This window comes from Geotrypetes seraphini, chromosome 7 (assembly GCF_902459505.1).
Source record: "Geotrypetes seraphini chromosome 7, aGeoSer1.1, whole genome shotgun sequence".
Classification (NCBI taxonomy): Eukaryota; Metazoa; Chordata; class Amphibia; order Gymnophiona; family Dermophiidae; genus Geotrypetes; species Geotrypetes seraphini.
In genome coordinates this window covers 82865151-82884480 of record NC_047090.1, presented here as the reverse complement: position 1 = coordinate 82884480, position 19330 = coordinate 82865151, and the positions used below count along the sequence as shown (strand labels likewise).

The following is a 19330-nucleotide window of genomic DNA, read 5'->3' as shown; positions in this document are numbered from 1 at the left end:
GAGTAATACTTTTAAAACCAATAGGAGGAAATATTTTTTCACTCGGAGAATAGTTAAGTTTTAGAATGCATTGTCAGGATGTGGTAAGAGCAGTTAATGTAGCTAATTTAAAAAAAAAAAGGTTTGGACAAGTTCCTAGAGGAAAAGTCCAAAGTTTTCTTTTCAGACAGACTTGGGGAAAACCACTGCTTGCTCTGGATCAGTAGCATGGAATGCTGCTGCTGCTATTTGTGTTTTTTGCCAAGCATTAGCCTCCATGAAAACGGGATATTGAGCTAGTTGAACCATTGGTTTGACCCAGTAAGGCTATTCTTATGTTATTATGAAGATTAACTGTGTTTTTTTCCTCCACTTTGCTATTTTTGTTTGAGTTTTGGCTCTCTGTCCCTTTTGGATGGGCTTGGGAGAGGGGTTCCAGTGAATAAATAGAGTAAACATCCCCAGTCTTCCAGATCTCACCCCACAGCGGCCACCAAGAAACAATTCTGATGCCAGTTCAGGAGCTGTTCTTGCAAAGATAAGAGGGAGGCTTAGGCAAAGATCACATCAAACTGCTGGGTATTGGAAATTATTCAGAAGGGGTACAAGCCTGAGTTTTTTCCTTCCCTTTCCAGGCCTTTTTCTGGATTCTCCAGCGGGAAATCGCGAGAAGGTGGTCATGTCCAAATGACAGTAAAGAGGCTACTAGATCTAGCGGTCATAGAAGCTGTCCTGGATGAAGAATTGGCTCAGACAGATACTCCATATGCTTTATCGTACCCAAACGCGGCTCAGAAGACTGGAGGCTGATTCTGGATCTTAAATCGGTCAGTGCGGCTCTCAAGATACCACATTTCCACATGGAAATGGTAAGGTCGATCATTGCCTCCGTGGTGCCAGGGCTATTTCTTACCTCACTGGGCTTGACAGAGGCTTATCTGCATATCCCCATTTTTCCAGATCACAGGAAGTTCTTGAGGTTCATGCTCTGGAGCACCACTTCCAATTCTCGGCTATTCCATTTGGTCTGGCCAAATCACCACGTACCTTCACCAAGGTAGTGGTTATAGTAATAGCACACCTCTGCAAGGAGGGGTTACAAGTGCATCCATACCTAGACGATTGGCTAATATGAGCTCCATCTGTGCATAGCCTAGTGCTGTGGAGTGCATAGCCTAGCTGCTGTAGAGCCTGGGCTGGGTCATAAACGTCCAAAAAAAAGTCACCTGAAGCTGGCACTGTTTCTAGAGTATCTGGGCATCTTTTTCAACATGATGGACAACAAAGTTTTTCTCCCCAAAGTCCACAGAGTGAAGCTCATGCATCAAATCAGGGAGTTTCAGGACAGACCAGCACCAATGGCTTGGTATTATTTGCAAGCGCTTGGGTCAATCATAGCAACAATAGATTTGGTCCCCTGGGTGAGGGTGCATTTACACACTCTCCAGGATGTGCTCTTATCCCACTGGTCACACAAACAAATGCATTGCAGATGCGCTTACCTTGGACAATGAGGTGTGTTACAGTCTGAACTGGTGGAGGAGCCACAGTCTCTATTCCAGGGAGTGCCATTTCACATCTCCGTGTGGGTGATCCTGATGATGGATGTCGGTCTTTACAGCTGGGGAGCTCATTGCAAGGATAACCCAGTGCAGGAACACGGATCTTCCCAGAGAAAGTGATTGATCAACCAGTTGGAGCCGAGAGCCATCCACCTGGTGCTTTGTGCACTCAGAAGCTTACTGCAGGACAAAGTGGTATGAGTTTTCTTTGACAGTGCAACCGCAGTAGCCTGTGTCAGTTGGCAGGGAGGCATCAAGAGTACTGCACTATGGCTGAAGGTCCAAGTGCTGTTCCAGTGGGCAAAGATCCACCTGTTGGTCATCTCGGTGACACATGTAGCAGAAGACATAGAAACATAATGACAGATACAGGCCAAATGGCCCATCCAGTCTATTCATCTGCAGCATCCACTATATTGAAACATGATGGCAAATAAGGCCAAATGGCCCATCCAGTCTGTTCGTCCGCAGCATCCACTATATGGAAACATGATAGCAAATATGTCCAAATGGCCCATCCAGTCTGCCCATCCACAGCATCCACTATATAGAAACATGACAGCAGATAAAGGTCAAATGGCCCATCCAATCACATAGAAACGTGATGGCGGATAAAGGTCAAATGGCCCATCCAGACAATGTGCAAGCAGATTTCCTCAGCCGGCATAGTCTGGATCCAGGAGAATGGGCTCTGTCTTGGGAAGTTTTGATAGCATTATGAGTTGGTGGGGGTGCCTGACGTTCAACCTCATGGTGTTGGCATCCAACAATAAAACAACTCGATTTTTCAGTCAAGGGACCTGGGGGGGGGGTGTTTTAGATTGGGGGACAGTTTTTTTAAAAAAAACTATTTTCAAAAGGACTGTGGCATTCCATTATTATACTGAGTATAAAATTTATTTTGCTTTTGGCCCTAGGATAAAATACAATAAACAGTGATCTTTTACATCAAAAACATCTTTGAAGAAGATAAATTATAATACACTAGCTGATCACCCAGCATTGCCCGGATATTTATTTATCCCAATCTTCTATTAGACAGGAAAAGGAATCGTGGACATCTTTACTTTTAGCAGCAAAAATGGCCCTCTCTATGGGGCTGAACTTGGACTTAACATCGGGAGTGTCAGCAAGCCCGAAAACAATGGATTAGACACTAACATTTCATATCCTGTAGTCAGACCTCACGCTGCTGTACTGTCTCTGAAGCTCTAGATATAGCAGCTCTCCCTTTCATATCCTGTAATTGAGCCCTTATGCTGCTGGACTGTCTCTGAAGCTCTAGATGTAGCAGCTCTCTCACACAGCATCTCAAGTCTTGTATTTCTGTCCTCGGGAGTTTCTTGTCTATGCTATTGTTTAGACACTAATATCTGTCATTTTGGAGGCATTGTTACATGTCATCCCCTTCCCACCCCTCAGTATTTTGTTTAAGTATTGGTGCATACTTTTAGCACTTTAGAAAATATTAGTAGTAGTAGTAGTGCAGCTATGGAGCATGATTTTTCTTTATAGCTTGAAATTACAAGTTAATTTTGATATGAAATAAAATCTGTAACTGTATTCAAATTTCCATTATAATTGATATACTGAAGTGGGTGCACATGATTATTTAGTATTCCATCTATTTTCCCTGTCTAAGTAGTGCCATAGATGAGGAAGAAAACTGTAACATGTAATTTGGAAGAATGAAATCACATGAATCAAGAACTTGCTTTAAAGAAGCTCTGTTATAATGAAGAGAGCTAAATTAATGTGGGACTGTTTTCTAGTTGCCATTTTCATTTACTGATACAGTGCAGAGCGATGGAGTACACTTGAATCTTCATATGACTCAAAAAGCAGCAAGAGAGTTAATCTAGTTTTTCATTGGGGAGGGCAGTTAATCCCAAAAGGCACAATATTACTTTTTTAAGCATTATCTATATCAGATTGCAGATTTGAGAAAGTGATACAGAGATACTATAGTGAACAATAATTTTGTGTGTCACGAAGAGGTAAAACACTTATATGTACTTTTTAGTATATACCTCCTCCTTGAATCTAACATTATGCTCTTTCTTTTTTGCAGAGCCAAGAGTTCTGGCTGGCACATTAGCAGGTCATACTGATGCAGTCTGGGGTCTTGCTTATAGTAGTATAAAGAACCATTTACTGTCTTGCTCAGCAGATGGCACCATTAGGTTATGGAATCCACCAGAAAAATCCCCTTGCATCAGCACTTTCAACAGAGAGAAGGGTGAGTGAAAAGTCACCTTATTTATAATACTAGTAATAAATGTATTGTGTTTCAGGCAAACATAATTCTTAACCATTTTAAGCTACAGTATTAGCTAGGTTTTCCTTGAAATATCAAGTTGCCTTTTCCTTGACTTCATTACATCCTCTTTGATCTTAACTCCTAATCTTCTTTATTTTTTACCCTAATTATTTATTTATTAAAAAATGTATGTACCGCATGCAACTATGCAGTTTCCATATCACATACATAACTATTAAACATGTATGCAAGTTGACCTCTTTAGCTTAATGCCAGGGCTATAGCTGCAGGGAAATGTGTAGATGCCCAATGAAGCTAAAAAAATCTCCTAGTGCAGGAGTAGGCAATTCTGGTCCTCGAGAGCCGGAGCCAGGTCAGGTTTACAGGATATGCACAATGAATATGGATGAGATGGATTTGCATGCACTGCCTCCTTGAGATGCAAATCTATCTCATGCATATTTATTGTGGATATCCTGAAAACCTGACCTGGCTCTGGCTCTCGAGGACCAGAATTGCCTACCCCTGTCCTAGTGGAATCTCTGCATCTAATCCACAGGGAACAGAATTAGGGAACCATGATTCTGATCACACAATATTGGCACTAACAGATCTGGTTCACTTTATTTGTAGAGATAGCCTCTAAACATCTGTGGTGGCTGTGCTACTTTTCCAACCTTTATTACTCAGAAAGAGTAATCCTGTCCTCTAATCTCTAGCCCTCACGTCTTAGATGTTGAGAGGTTAGAAGCAGACTCCTTGAATTTATCAAGTTCTGCTTTCATCTAGGAAACATTCCACTAGGAAGGGTTATCATTTCTCCAGAGGCAAGCAGAGGATATCTAGTCAAACTTGCTGTGGGTGAAGTCCTCTGACTGAACCTGTGTGCCTTTGCTCTTCCCTAGATATAATAAGCCTTTTGGTTTACTGAGCATGTGCAGGGACTCCTGCCATCCATTGTGATATTCAAGTTTATTAAAGTTTTGATTTGAACGCAATATCAAGTAATTTCAATGTGTATAACAATAATAATTTGGGGGGTCAAAACCATTTAAAACAATAATCGTACAATCTTATCCATAATTATTTAAAGATACATAAGGAATACAAGGATAAACTACATTTGTTTAAAAATAAAAAAAAACAAAAAGAAAAACATTTAGGGAAGAACAACATCAGGAGGAGTATTAAAAGATTTTTGGTGAAACTTGGTCGAAAAGTAATTGGGTTTTGTTTTTTTTGTTTTTTTAATAAAAAAGACAATCTAAATGAGAATAGAAAAAATCAAGAAAGATTGTCTGATCTAAGCTTCATATGCATCTTTATATAGATGGCTTTTTAGATTGCTTTTAAATTTTTCTAAGGAAGTTCCAAAGCTTCTTCTGCTCCTATTTGGTCGCATCTCTCCCATCCCTCCCTCTCTCTTTATTACAAAATAAAAAATAATAATAATAATTAATTAGACATTTATTCACTCTTACATTTAAGCCCCCATTCAATAAATGCTGAATCCCCCATCCCCCAGAAGAAAAGACAGAAATTACTAAAAAAAAAAAAAAAAAAAAAAGCCAACCTCACAGGCACAGCTTACAGCTGGCAATTTTTATTTTACCAATCAACCTGAATGCCTTTAGGACCGCAAAGTTCCTCTCAACACTCTCTCAGAGCCCAACATGAATAGACAGTGGCTCTCTCTCACTGGCTCTTTATGCCACGGCTAATGTGGAAAAAAAAAAAGAATAAAACACAAAAGATTTTCTAGCTGCTCATCTCTAAATTTAAGCAACCAAATTTTAAGTGGCTTGAAGGTAACCCCCCCCCCCCCCACCACCCCAACAAAAAAAAAAACCAGTTATACAGTTGAGCTGTGCCACAGACCAAGTAACACTTAATTGCTTTTCAGGATTGACCAAAATGTCTTTAAAGAATAAGCTTATTCCAATGATGAAGATGTCACAAAACTGACCACTTCTTCCTCTTCTCCTCTGGCATATTTTTAGAACATGGGATACCCACATCTGTTGACTTCATAGGATGTGATCCTGCCCATGTTGTAGCATCCTTCAGCACAGGCAGTGCAGTTCTTTATGATTTGGAAACATCACAGTTGTTGACAGTGCTGTCATCCTTCATGGACTCTGGTAAGTGAACATAGGAAGAAAAGTGTGTTAGACACTGGTACTTTGCACGATATGTCTTGTATACATGATAATAATAATTAATAATAATAATTTATTTTTATATACCGCCTAACCAGCAGTTCATAGCAGTTTACACAATAGGTACTCAGCATTCTCATGATCTGAGTGCAATCCAATAAAAAAATAAAAGTGAAAATAGAAACATGATGGCAGATAAAGTCCAAATGGTCTATCCAGTCTGCCCATCTGCAGCATCCACTATCTCCTCATCTCATTACGAAATCCCACGTGCCTGTCCACACTTTCTTGAATTCGGATATAATCTTTGTCTCCACCACCACTATCAAGAGACTATTCCACACATCTACCACCCATTCTGTAAAAAAAATATTTCTTTAGATTACTCCTGAGCCTGTCACCTCTTAACTTCATCCCATGCCGTCCTACTCTGGAGAATTCTTTCAATTGAAAGAGACTTGCCTCGTGTATTTATGCCACATAGATAATTAAACATCTCTATCATATCTCCCCTCTCCCAACTTTACTCCAAAATATACATATTGAGATCCTTAAGTCTCTCCGCATACATCTTATGACATAAACCACTGACCATTTTAGTAACCTTCCTCTGGACCGACTCCATCTGGTTTATATCTTTTTGAAGGTGCGGTCTCCAGAATTGTACACAATATTCTAAATAAGGTTTCACAGAACAACAAGAAAATTGACCCTGATCACTCCACAAAGGAGACACAACCAAAAAACAAAAGACTTGTGTAGAGTTGATATTCAAGATGAAGGCTTTATTAAAACAAATAAATAATCCTCTTAAAAATGTCTAAGGCCTGAACCACTGGAAACAGATGGACCCAACACTGTCCATGTTTCTACACAATTGTCTTCTTCAGGGGTCCCTATTGGTCCTATAGGTAGACTTGTGAATTAAATTAAAATAAAAATCTCTGCACTGGTGAGATGAACTCAATAGTGAGTCTTATACAGGGGTATTAATACCTCCTTTTTCCTACTGGCTATTTAAGTTTCAAGTTTTATTTTAGTTTGATAAATCGCTTATTTAGTTTTACTAAGCGAGATACAACATTAATAAAAAAGCATATATTTAAACATATCGTTTAAAATTTAAAATATTGGGTTACACCAACAGACTTACAGACTAATCAATACACAAGGTAAAGAGGGACAGAACTATAATTCAATATTTTAAAGTACAGAAGAGAACTATAAAAGGAAATAACATTAGGGAGGGAAAAATGGAAACCTGAAAGAAACTAATGTAAAATTTGAACATAATTTAAAGATTAAAAGCATCTTTAAAAAGGGAACTCTTTTTTTTTTTTTTAAGTTCAATCTTTTTTTATTGTTTTGCTCAAAACAACAAAATACAAAAATAGAAAACAACAATGCGAACGCACATCATATAGAGGGCATCAAAAAGAACACAGTGTTATAAGCAGGTAAAGACATTTCCACAATATAGTATAGAATAATCTAGTACCAACTCTGAAATAAGTAATTAAAGGATCAAACTCAGCAATGTCCAATTCAGCAATACATATAGAATCAAGCAGTGCAATATTTAACAACAGGTGACCATACCCTTTTATAAACTAACAGGGCATTGTTCTTTTCAGCAGCAATTTTTTCATATTTAGAGAATAGACAGACAGTATTCCACCACATAACATGTCTAAGCGAAGAGAAATCTTTCCAACAGGAGAGAATTGACTTAAAGGCTAAAAGTAACAAACATTTCAATAACCTAGCCTCAAATTTGTCCAAAGGTGATTTCAAAGCTTGAGCACCAAATATCAATATTGAATAGGAGATCTTATCAGTAATAGACAATATTTTACATATCGTGGACCAAATATTTTGTCAGAAAACTTGTAAATGTGAACAACCAAATACCATATGCTCAAAGGTGCCAATAGAGAGTAAACAAGACCAACATTTATTGGAGACTGAGGAGTCCAATCTAGAGAGCTTAAGCGGAGTCCTGTAAGCTCTATGAAAAAGAAAAAGGACCATATGTAGAACAGCAGATGATCTCAACGCTTTAAAAGAGGAAAGCCAATGCTCAGACCATATGAGATCCAAGTCTTTTGAATCAGTATCCTTTATCCAAATATCATACAGTACTTGCGGAGGAGTAAATTTCCGTTTGTGAAGAATTTTGTACCATAATGAAGCTTGACCAGTACTTGACCCAATTTTGGACGACCAAGTCAGAATAGAAGGGGTTTCAGAAGAGAGGTCGTGTGTTTTCAGAAACGTGGACACACAATGTTTCAGTTGCAACCACTGGTAATATTGGTTAGGTTCGAGATCATAAGTGGCCACCAGTTTTGGATAATCTAAAATAAATCCATCGGGTTTGATCTGATGTATCGACCATACACCCTTCTTTCGCCACGATTTCCACTCTATGTATTGACCCTGAATTTTCAAGTGTGGATTCCATGGCACATCAGCGAGGTTATCAACCGTGGATAGCGCAATTTTGGTGGAGAGTATTATAGGTTTCAAGTGAATGTTGTCGACTGATTGAGTAAAAGGTATGAATTGTAGATATTGACTATCAAAGAGGCGATGTTCCAGTTGTTACCAAGCTGGAGTAGTTGAAAAAGGGTGTTCTGTAAGCCATCTAGAGCCTTGTCTACAAAGGAAAGCCAGATGATAGTCATAAAGACTAGGAAAATTGACTCCTCCGTTTTCTTTCGTACATTTTAATTTTGTCAGGGCAATGCGGGGAACCTTGTTATTCCATAGAAATTTCATCATCATGGACTCAAATTTCTTGTACTCCACCATTGGTAAGAGAACCGGGATCATAGATAATATATATGTTATTTTCGGCACAAGCACCATCTTGAGTGAATCCAGCCGACCCCACCATGTCAGGTTTAAAGGTGACCAGCGTGATGCATTAGATTGAATGATTTGAGAAATATAGTCCACATTATATAACAAAGTTTCTTGTATCGAGTCACCAAAATAAACTCCAAAATATTTTAATTTTGAAGGAGCATATTTCAGATTCAAAGCTGCAACAATGTCACTACATGGATTACCAGCAAGGGGCATCACCTCTGTCTTTGTAGTGTTTAATTTGTACCCAGACACAGATGAGTAGGATTTTATCGTTTGAATGACATGTGGAAGGGAGTCCAGAGTAGTGTAAACTTGGACATCATCCGCGTAGGCCAACAATTTTATCGTCAGGTCCTTAAACTGAAATCCAAGAATTGTCGGAGTGTTTCTAATGGAGATGAGAAGAGGTTCTAATGCTAAATTAAACAATAGAGGTGATAACGGACACCCTTGACGCGTCCCTCTGGATGGAGTAAAAGCTGTGGAGAATACATCATTAATACGAAGCCTCGTGGAAGGATTAGAATACAGAACTTGAATCATGCGTAAAAAATCAGCATGAAATCCAAACCAAGTCAACGTTTGGAACATAAATAGCCATTCCACGCGGTCAAAGGCTTTCTCCGCATCCAAAGCCATTGTAACTCCATCAGGCATATGAGACGAAGCTAAAGATATGATATGAGAAAAAGTCTGGTGTTGTCACTAGCCAATCTGCTTTTCATGAATCCATTTTGATCAGAGTTTATTAATTTTGGTAGTACTACTTGTAGTCTAGAGGCCAGAAGCTTGGCATACAGTTTCGCATCAACGTTTATCAACGATAAAGGATGATAATTTTGAACCATCAAGGGATCTTTATCAGGTTTTAACAAGACAATAATTGTAGCTTCCATGATCGAACCAGAGGCCATACCTTGTTTGAATAGGTGGTTGAAATAACATACCATTCTTGGAAGGAGCACAGATTGGAACGCAAGGTAAAATTCCACAGATAGTCCATCTGGACCCGGTGTTTTTCTCTTTGCCATAGATTGCAAAGTGTCCGTAAGTTGTTCCAATAATAGAGGTTGTAGAAGGGCAGCATTATCATGATCATCCAGTTTAGGGCCACTTAAGGACTGTAGAAAGTCATTTATCGAGTCCACTCTCGGACATTCTGTGGTATACAGTTCTTTGTAATAACTTTGAAAATGTTGACATATAGCAGAACTATCCACTAATATACCATTCAACTCTGATTTGATAGCTGGGATATTGGTTCTTTCGGATTTTATCTTTAAATAATTGGCAAGTTGATGGCCCGCTTTGTTATTGGTAGCGTAATAGTTCGCTGATTGCAAAAAGAGCTCTGAGGAAGCAGTAGTACTGAGTTTGTCATTATATAAAAATCGGAGTTTATTCAATTGATCTTGTAGTGATTTATTAGAAAGATTATTATGGTGTAAGGACTCTAATTTAGCTATTTCCAATTCAAGATTTTGCAGGCACACACGTTCCGATTTCTTTTTCCTGGAGGAATACGCAATGATCACTCCTCTTATGTAAGACTTGAATGCATCCCAAGTTGTCTGCCACGAAGTGTCTTCCACTAGATTAAAATAAAAAAATTCACGAATATGATCATTCACATGAGAAATAAATTGAGTATCAGATAATAGAGAGGCATTAAATCTCCATGAGCCTTTCGAATGAGTAAAAGCCACATTTTTCAATGAAAGAGTAATAGAGGAGTGGTCAGATATTGAGATAGGTTGTATATCCGAAGAGTCCAGCTTATTTACCAAAGAATAACTAATTTAAAAAAAATCAATACGAGAGTAAGATACATGGGGTGGAGAGAAGTAAGTAAATAGTGAGTCATCAGGATGCATCAATCTCCATGGGTCAACCAGCTTCAGTTGGAAAAGCAAATCTTGGAGACAGTACCATGCTTTTGGTTTTTTTATAAGCGACTCTCGACTTTCTATCCTTTTCCGGTGATAATATTAAATTGAAATCCCCTCCTAGTAAATAATTTGGAGAAGAAGAAGAGCCAATTTCAGTTGCTAAAGCTTCAAAAAAGGCAATGACTATCTTGATTTGGGGTGTATATATTGTATACACTGAGCTGAGTAGAGCCCACTAGCAATACCGTTTTAAGCCATCGACCTTCCAGATCATAAGATGAAGAGACAATTGTAACGTCTGGGCGCTTCCGTACCAGTGTGATGACACCATTTTTCCTGCCACAGGAAGGAGAGAAAAGAGGAGCATTAGCCCAGGAAGGTACCACCTTCAAGGATTCCTCAGGAGTGAGATGGGTCTCCTGGTAGAAGACAATGTCAGGTTGATGCTGTTCGGTGTAGTGGAGTATTTTGCGTCTTAACAGGATTGTGAAACCCTTTTACATTTAGAGAAAAGCATGTTAATGACATTGACAAGGAAAGAATAGATATGTGACCTGTGCTATCAATATAGTGATGATAGGAGATAGGTACCAAAGGAAATCATTAAACAGTAATATAAATGTATAGCAAAACATTTGAAAACACCTGCAACTTTTACAATCAATGCACTCTGTAAGAAGGCATAAAACTACATTAAACCAGCTAACCATACCGTGGGTTCAGAGAGCTAAGGGGAAAGGAAAAAACCCAAAAAGCACTCTGTCAATCGGTGAGATAAAGAGACTGAAAGGCATCAGAACAATCAAGATATATGTTATAGAGCAGGAATAATGCCAGCACTTATGTCAATACTGTAAAGGTAAACAGAAAACAGTGTAGTAAGCATAAGTTGCATTTAAAACAGGAGACACAAAGCCCACATTGTAATTTACATATATCAGGTTTTATCTATTGCAGTAGGTCTCGCAGTTTCAATAAAGTCTGCTAGTTCATCCGGTTGTAGGAAATCCTTAGTGACATTATTATAAGTCACCCGAAGTCGTGCTGGGTAAAACATGCCAAACTTAGCTCCCATAGTTTTAAGCTGGCGGCGATATGAAAGCAGAAGTTTCCTCTTCTTAGCTGTTTCTTTGGCGAGGTCTGGTAGAAAGATGATTTTATTGCCCTCAAATACTATGGGAGAGTGAAGCTTAGCGTGCTGCATTATTTGAAGAACTTGGTGATGTTTTAGGAGAGAGACCAGAATGGGTCTTGGAAATTTCTTGTGTGAAGAGGCAGGCTGAGGAAGTCTAAAGGCACTCTCAAATTCAATTTTAAAATCATCATGCATTTTCAGCAGTTGAGGCAAGAGTTGTGCTAAGAAATCCACTAAGTCACAAGCCTCCCTCCCATCCGGTAATCCTAGAATCCTGAAGCTGTTCTTTCTGGCATGATTATCAGCAGCTTCCAGAGCACGTTCCAAGATGGCGATTCTGGAGGTCTGTTTAGTCAGGTGCTTGATTGAAGATTCGGCCGCTACCAGCCTGGTTTCCATAAGGTCAGACTTTGTTTGTGCCACATTAAAGTCCTCTCTCAGCGAGGCAATATCACTTTTCACATCTTTTATATCCTGTTTAGTGTCTACTAATAATTCACGGATCGATCGCAGTTCGTCTAAGATGGCCGCGGAAGTCGCGTCCTCGATCTTGCTCGCGGCATTTTTCATTGGCGACGGCAGTTCGGCGCTCTTTCTTTTTGATGGCTTACCCGTTGCCATGTCAGTGCTATAACGCGACAAAATTGCGCTGGCAAAACTGGCTTAAATTGCCTTTATTTGGGTGAAGATCGGGTCTTACCGACGGAGCTCGTGCTCGTGGCTTCCTATCCCATAGGGCTCACTAGCGCCCCCCCAAAAAAAGGGAACTCTTTAAGTTACTTTTAAAACAACTCAAATTATTTTCCTCTCTTACATGCTGAGGTAAAGTGTTCCAAAGTTGCGGACCCATCACTGAAAACATATCATGTCGTCGAGTTCCAATAATTTTCAGGGAGGGGACTTCCATGAGCTTTTGATTAGTTAACCGGAGAGAATGCGATGTAAGGGATGAGTAATTTATTAATATATTGGGGCTCATTTGTGGAAAGGGTTTTAAATACTAGGAATAAAATTTTAAAAGCGATACGGTGGTTAATTGGGAGCCAGTGAGATTTCCCTATGCACCCAAATATCCTTCTAGCTTTCACTGTTGCCTTTTCAACCTATTTGGCCACCTTAAGATCATCACATACTATCACACCCAAGTTCTGCACCTCTTAAACTATATCAATGTTGTGAAAGTTTATGAACTGCCTAGTATTCATATTAGTCACCTTCAAAGCTTTTTCTCCCTATTTGGATTTTTTCCCTTTGTAAGGTGGAGCATAGTGTAACAGCGACATTGAACAAATAAGCTAAGTTTATGTTCTTTACGGGGAATGAAAAAACCTCTGATGTTTTGAGGCTTCCTACAGATCCTAGCAGGTAGACAGAAATAACCCACTGGTCCCAGAATAAAGTGGGATTGTACAAGAAATAGTTTTATATTTATGTGAAAATACAATTATAATAAGGCAAACTTATTGCATATACACTATAAATTAAATTAGTTTGCACAACTAGGAAGTATTGTCAATTAAGCCTCAAATATAATTTAATTAAGAATAGGGAATGTCAGCACTCCACAAGGCTGAAAATTTTAATCATATCGTGCTCCATAAGTGAAGACTCTAGTCTTATAAGTTCCTGCCACCTTACAAAGGGAAAAAATCCAAATAGGGAGAAAAAGCTTTGAAGGTGACTAATAATGAAATCCATTGAAATGAATGAAATGACAATGAACTATATGGAATAGATAATTTATGATGAATTGAAACCCTTGAAAAGATTTTGATATGAACTATTAGATTATTTATTAAGTAGTACATGAAATTGTATGAAGAGCAGAAATATCAAGAAAAGATAATAATATAAAACTCAGAAAAAAGAAAAAAATATAGGTTAAAAAATACACGATTGGATGAGCCAGTGACGAGTGCTGCCACACTGTACTGCATGACACTATAGCAGACAGGTAGCGTTCTGAGATTCCCCACATGTGGTTCAAATATATTATAATAGGCATGATATAACTTTAAACAGCATTTGAAGATCTTTAGATGTAGGTTATTCGAGCGGCAAGCCCAATCGGTGTTGTACAAATTGTTTAGTGAATTGCTGCCTTTCAAAATTTGCATGCCCTTTCCCTCATTTGCATGCGCTGATCGGATCGGGTGCTGATTGTATCGGGAGGAAGGTTAGTGAATCGGGTTGCAAACCAATCGGTACTCGATCGGTTTGATTAGTGAAACTTGCCCTATCTGTGCTAGAACATGCAGCTGGGGCTACTGTCTATCTTAAGCTGTCCATCTTAAGCACCAGACATTAACACCTCTTAGCTGTCTTTAGCACATCTTTGCATCTCTTATCTGTTCCAAGGTCCTTTGTTACCTTTAAGCACTGATGTAATTTAGGCATTCTTGGGCAATCTAAGGCTATCTGCATTGACATGCCCTAAGGTCATATATGACTGATATGATCTCCCATGGGCCACCAGAAAATGCTGACAGCTAAGTCTGGGCTGACACTTGTTTAATTTCAGTATTTTTCGTTCGTGGTTTTCACCCTCATGTTGTGGAGGTTCCTTGTGGGGACATCCTTGACTGTGGGAGATTGCAGACCTTTGGAAAAAGTCTGGTTAGGGGGGAATTCTCTGCTTGTCAGTTAGCCCTCTGGACAGCCTGCACATCAGATCGGGACTCAGGGACTATTCCCTTGGGAGCTTGCTCACCCAGGTCCATCCGCTAGTGGATAGAGCGCAGGCTGAGCAGTTCCATGGAGGCACAACCGGGATCGGAGCCAGACTGTGTTCCTCCACCAGGTTGCTTGTACGGCGTATCTGAGGATGGCGGAGGTCTCTGGCCATGTTGGTCAGGTCAGTGAGGCAGCAGAAGACTTGAAATCCAGATTTCCAGTTCACTGAGGCAAATGATCTCCTGGTGAGCTGTTCTCAGCTCTGTCTGCAGTTTCTTTCAATCAGCACATTTCATAGTGAGTACAGACTGCAGTGTTTTTCAGTCAGGTCCAGTAGAAGAGAGCAGAGTATGCCTGGTCTTCAAAAGCATTTTATTGGCAGCCAAACATAAAATCTATTTGATCACAGACTCTCAAAATTGTCATTTTCTTTCTTTATAGCTGTGATTTTGTTTCCCAGTTCTTTTTTCAAAATGTCATTTTTTTTCTTTAGATGTGTCTACGATTAAAATCATAAAGTCCAATGAGCATTTGTTGAGAATTTCACATCAATGGTCCAAAAATGTCTCTGATGACCAGATAATTGTCTTTAATGAGTTACATTATGCAACCATACTACAATATTGTTCTGGAATCCATAGTGGGGTGCGTTACATGCACCCCTGCCCTGGATGGCTGTGACACACAACAGTTTTGCATGGGGTTTGCAAACTCTTTTCAGGGCTAACTACAAAATATAGACTAAAAAACTGCACCTTTTGTTCTTTTCCTTCAGACAATTAGGTTGAATTTCTGTTTTATAGACGTAAAGATATACAGTTTGCTAAAGCAATATGTTTACAAATTGTATAATCTGCAGTTTAAATATGCTACTAGTGTCAGCAGAAGGTACAGTCCAACATATTTGATAGATTGCTTTGTGTTAAATTTAATTGATTTAAATTTGTGTGTTAAATTATGTATTGTTTATTTTAGGTTCTCAGGTCACCAGTCACATTAATAAAGTAGTAAGTCATCCCACGCTTCCTGTTACCATCACAGCTCATGAAGACAGACATATCAAATTTTTTGATAATAAAACGGGTAAGGACTTGAACGTATCATTAAAAGAAGAATTTTTATTTTGCATGTGCTGTTCTGTATCTTGGTTTATCTTGATTTGCTTTTGTATATATGAGACTATCTTCTGTTAGTCTCATTTGATGGAAGGCAGGTGGGAGTCGATCTTTTAGCATAGCTCTATTTCAATCTCTGTTTTGCTGCTTTATGTGAAGAACTCCTTAAACAAAGCCCATAATCAATCATTTAAAATATTATTTTCATTGAATACCCACATGATTAACTAGAAGAAAAACTTCTCAAACTACCGTATTTTTTGCTCCATACGATGCACTTGACCATAAGACGCACCTTATATTTAGAGGAGGAAAACAAGAAAAAAACTCCTTCTGAACCAAATTCTCCCTGCCAGGCCTTGCACCCAACTTCACACTCCTTGCCAGGTTCTGCACCCTGTCCCCCCTCCCTGCCAGGCTCTGTACCCTCTCTATCCCCCCCTCCCCCCGGTGGTAGTGGTAGGCTAGGACAGGACACAGAGCGGGCTGAGACAGGGTGGGCAGGCCTAGTGGCAGGCAGGCCTAGTGACAGGCAGGCAGGCCCCATACCCCCCATGTACTCCCCCTAGTACCTTAAATCATCCTCCGTACCTTTAATCATCCCCCCTCTTGTAGCTTTTTAATCGTATCCCTCCTTTGTACCTCCTGCCCGGGGTGTCTCCAAGTGGCGGCAGGTGGGAGTGGGCATCCCTCCTGCTGAGGAATATCTCTGTGGCAGCAGGAGGAATTGAGCATTCCTCCTGCCACGGACATTTGGGGGGGAGCTTCATGGTTCTGGCAGAAGGGAGTGGATATCCCTCCTTCAGGCCAACTTACTTATCGTCGCAGGGAGATTACCATCGGCAATCAGCTCAATGACAACGCAGTTCTCTAACTGGTGCCTGTGACATGGACAACAGTTGGAGAATCTGGGTGGTTAGGCAGGGTTAGGTATCTGTCCAATTCTATATAGGACGCCCATGTGTGATTCTCAAAAGCCATTTAGGCAGCTGTTGAGACTGGGCGTCCTATACAGAATCCGGCCTTCTGTGTGCTGTAGAGCTAAGCACACTACCAGGCATGGCTCTGGGGTTCTGGCCCAGAAATATATAAGAAAAAGGACCAGTTAAATTAAAGGAACCTAAATTGAGCTGTCCTACACTGTGAAAGTGGTACATTCTCACTCTGGGGCAGGAAGGTGTCTAGTGCTAGACTTTGTTTCAAAAGAGACTTCCCCTTTAACTGTCACAGCCAGCCAATTTTATAGTGTTCAGCCATTTTTTTCTGAGGTACTCCGATATAAGAAAAAGGGAACATTAGGGATAAAAAAATAGAAATTGAAGGTTCTAATTTTCAAAATGCTTTGGGAATAATTTGTATAAAAAGATTCTTTTTATAAAGGTTTTTTTTTTTGCTGTATTGAAATCTTAGAGCTTAAATATTAGCCAGCATTCTATATTGCATATATTGGAAAGATATTTGGCTAAAAAAACTAAAGTATTTAGCTTATGCTATGAAAATGACTTTTTGTGCTTTCTTTTAGGTAAAATGATCCATTCAATGGTTGCTCATTTAGATGCTGTGACAAGTTTAGCTGTAGACCCTAATGGGATCTACTTGATGTCGGGAAGTAAGTCAACTGTTCTTTTTCATAGTCCTTAGCATGTTTTTTTAGATTAAAAAAATAAATTCTCCATTGACAAGCAATATGAAACAGCCACACATGGATGACATCATCCAGTAGCATCAGGATAGAACAATATGCACTTGCCTGCTTACGTATTTTGCCACTTTGTTGAACGGACATGTCCAGATAGCTTTCTTACTCCCATAGCATTAATTTATTATTTATTTAAAAAGTTTATAGCCTGGTTATAACTAAGTGGTTCACAAAGAATATATACAGTTTTCACAAAACTGGAGGGGGTGGCCAATGTTATACCGATTTTTAAAAGGGCTCCAGGGAGGATCTGGAAAATTACAAACCGGTACGCCTCACTTCAGTGCCGGGCAAAATGATAGAAACAATTATAAAAAATAAAATTGTGGAACATGTAGACAAACATGATTTAAAGAGACGGAGTCAGCATGGGTTCAGCCGAGGGAGATCTTGCCTCACAATTTGCTTGACTTCTTTGAAGGTGTGAATACACATGTGGATAAAGGTGAGACGGTTGATATAGTGTGTCTAGATTTTCAGAAAGCTTTTGATAAAGTTCCTCACGAGAGGCTCCTGAGAAAATTAAAGTGTCATGGGATAGGTGGCAAAGTTCAGTTGTGGATTAGGAATTGGTTATCGGATAGAAAACAAAGGGTAGGGTTAAATGGTAATTTTTCTCAATGGAGGAGAGTAAACAGTGGAGTGCCGCAGGGTTCTGTACTGGGACTGGTGCTATTTAACTTATTTATAAATGATCTGGAAATTGGAACGACGAGTAAGGTGATTAAATTTGCAGATGACACTAAACTGTTCAAAGTTGTTAAAACACATGCGTATTGTGACAAATTGCAGGTGGACCTTAGGAAATTGGAAGACTGGGCGTCCAAATGGCAAATAAAATTTAATGTGGACAAATGTAAAGTGATGCACATTGGAAGAATAACCTGAATCACAGTTACTGGATGCTAGGGTCCACCTTGGGGATTAGCGCCCAAGAAAAGGATCTGGATATCATCGTAGACAATATGATGAAACCTTCCGTCCAATGTGAGGAAGTAGCCAAAAAAGCAAACAGGATGCTAGGAATTATTTAAAAAGGGATGGTTAACAAGACTAAGAATATTATAATGCCCCTGTATTGCAACATGGTTCGATCTCATCTGGTGTATTGCGTTCAATTCTGGTCTCCTTATCTCAAGTTTCAAGTTTATTTAAAATATTTGATATAATCGCAAAATCCAAATCCAATGCGATTTACATTTAGTTAAAAATTAGGGTAAAATAAAAATCAATCAAAAAGCAGGTTGTGGTGGGAGCGGATAACGTAGCTGGTTTTAAGAAAGGTTTGGACAAGTTCCTGGAGGAAAAGTCCATAGTCTGCTATTGAAAAAGACATGGGGGAAGCCACTGCTTTCCCTGGATCAATAGCAAGGAATGTTGCTACTCCTTGGGTTTTGGCCAGTTGCTGGTGACCTAGATTGGCTACCGAGAGAACAGGCTGCTGGGCCTGACCCCTTAAGGCTATTCTTATGTTCTTAATTAATTTACATACATCTGAACAGTTCTCCAAACAAATATTCAAGAGAAGGCTTCTACAAATAAAGTTGTCTTTAACACCTTCTGAAATTTCTGAATATCAGATAGTAACATCAGATAGTAACATGAGTGGTCCTGTCAAACTGTTCCATAAAAGCACTTCCGCCACCAAAATTATGGAAGCTATTAATGGCTAAACTTTCTTTTTCACTCATTTTTTATATTTAAATACTTTATTGATGACAAACAACAGCAGTCATGATATTACAGAGGCATAAACCAATATGGCATAATCACCTGAATCAATCTACTGCCACTACATAGTCGTCAAGTTTTTGTAAAGTTAATACCCCTCAAACCCTCCCCCCCTGCATCCTCGTAGAGCTAGTCAGTATGTATAAGAGGCATCAGCTACTCCCATACTTCCTCCAATTCGGGGATCTGGGTTCTTATGAGCCCCAAAAAGATTACAAATAACTAAGGTTCTTATATAATCCAACTTTATTCCA

At 39.3% G+C, this 19330-nt stretch overlaps 1 protein-coding gene across 4 annotated transcripts in view; it reads left to right on the top strand.

Moving 5' to 3' along the window:
* The window catches only part of STRN3 (striatin 3), a 317039-nt gene that overhangs the window by 285184 nt on the left and 12525 nt on the right, over positions 1 to 19330 (top strand). For all 4 annotated transcript variants that reach the window (XM_033950963.1, XM_033950965.1, XM_033950962.1 and 1 more), the window contains 4 exons: positions 3613 to 3780; positions 5802 to 5942; positions 15507 to 15614; positions 17169 to 17255. In XM_033950963.1, coding sequence (XP_033806854.1) covers positions 3613 to 3780; positions 5802 to 5942; positions 15507 to 15614; positions 17169 to 17255 — 504 coding nt within the window. The remainder of the gene's footprint in view (positions 1 to 3612; positions 3781 to 5801; positions 5943 to 15506; positions 15615 to 17168; positions 17256 to 19330) is intronic.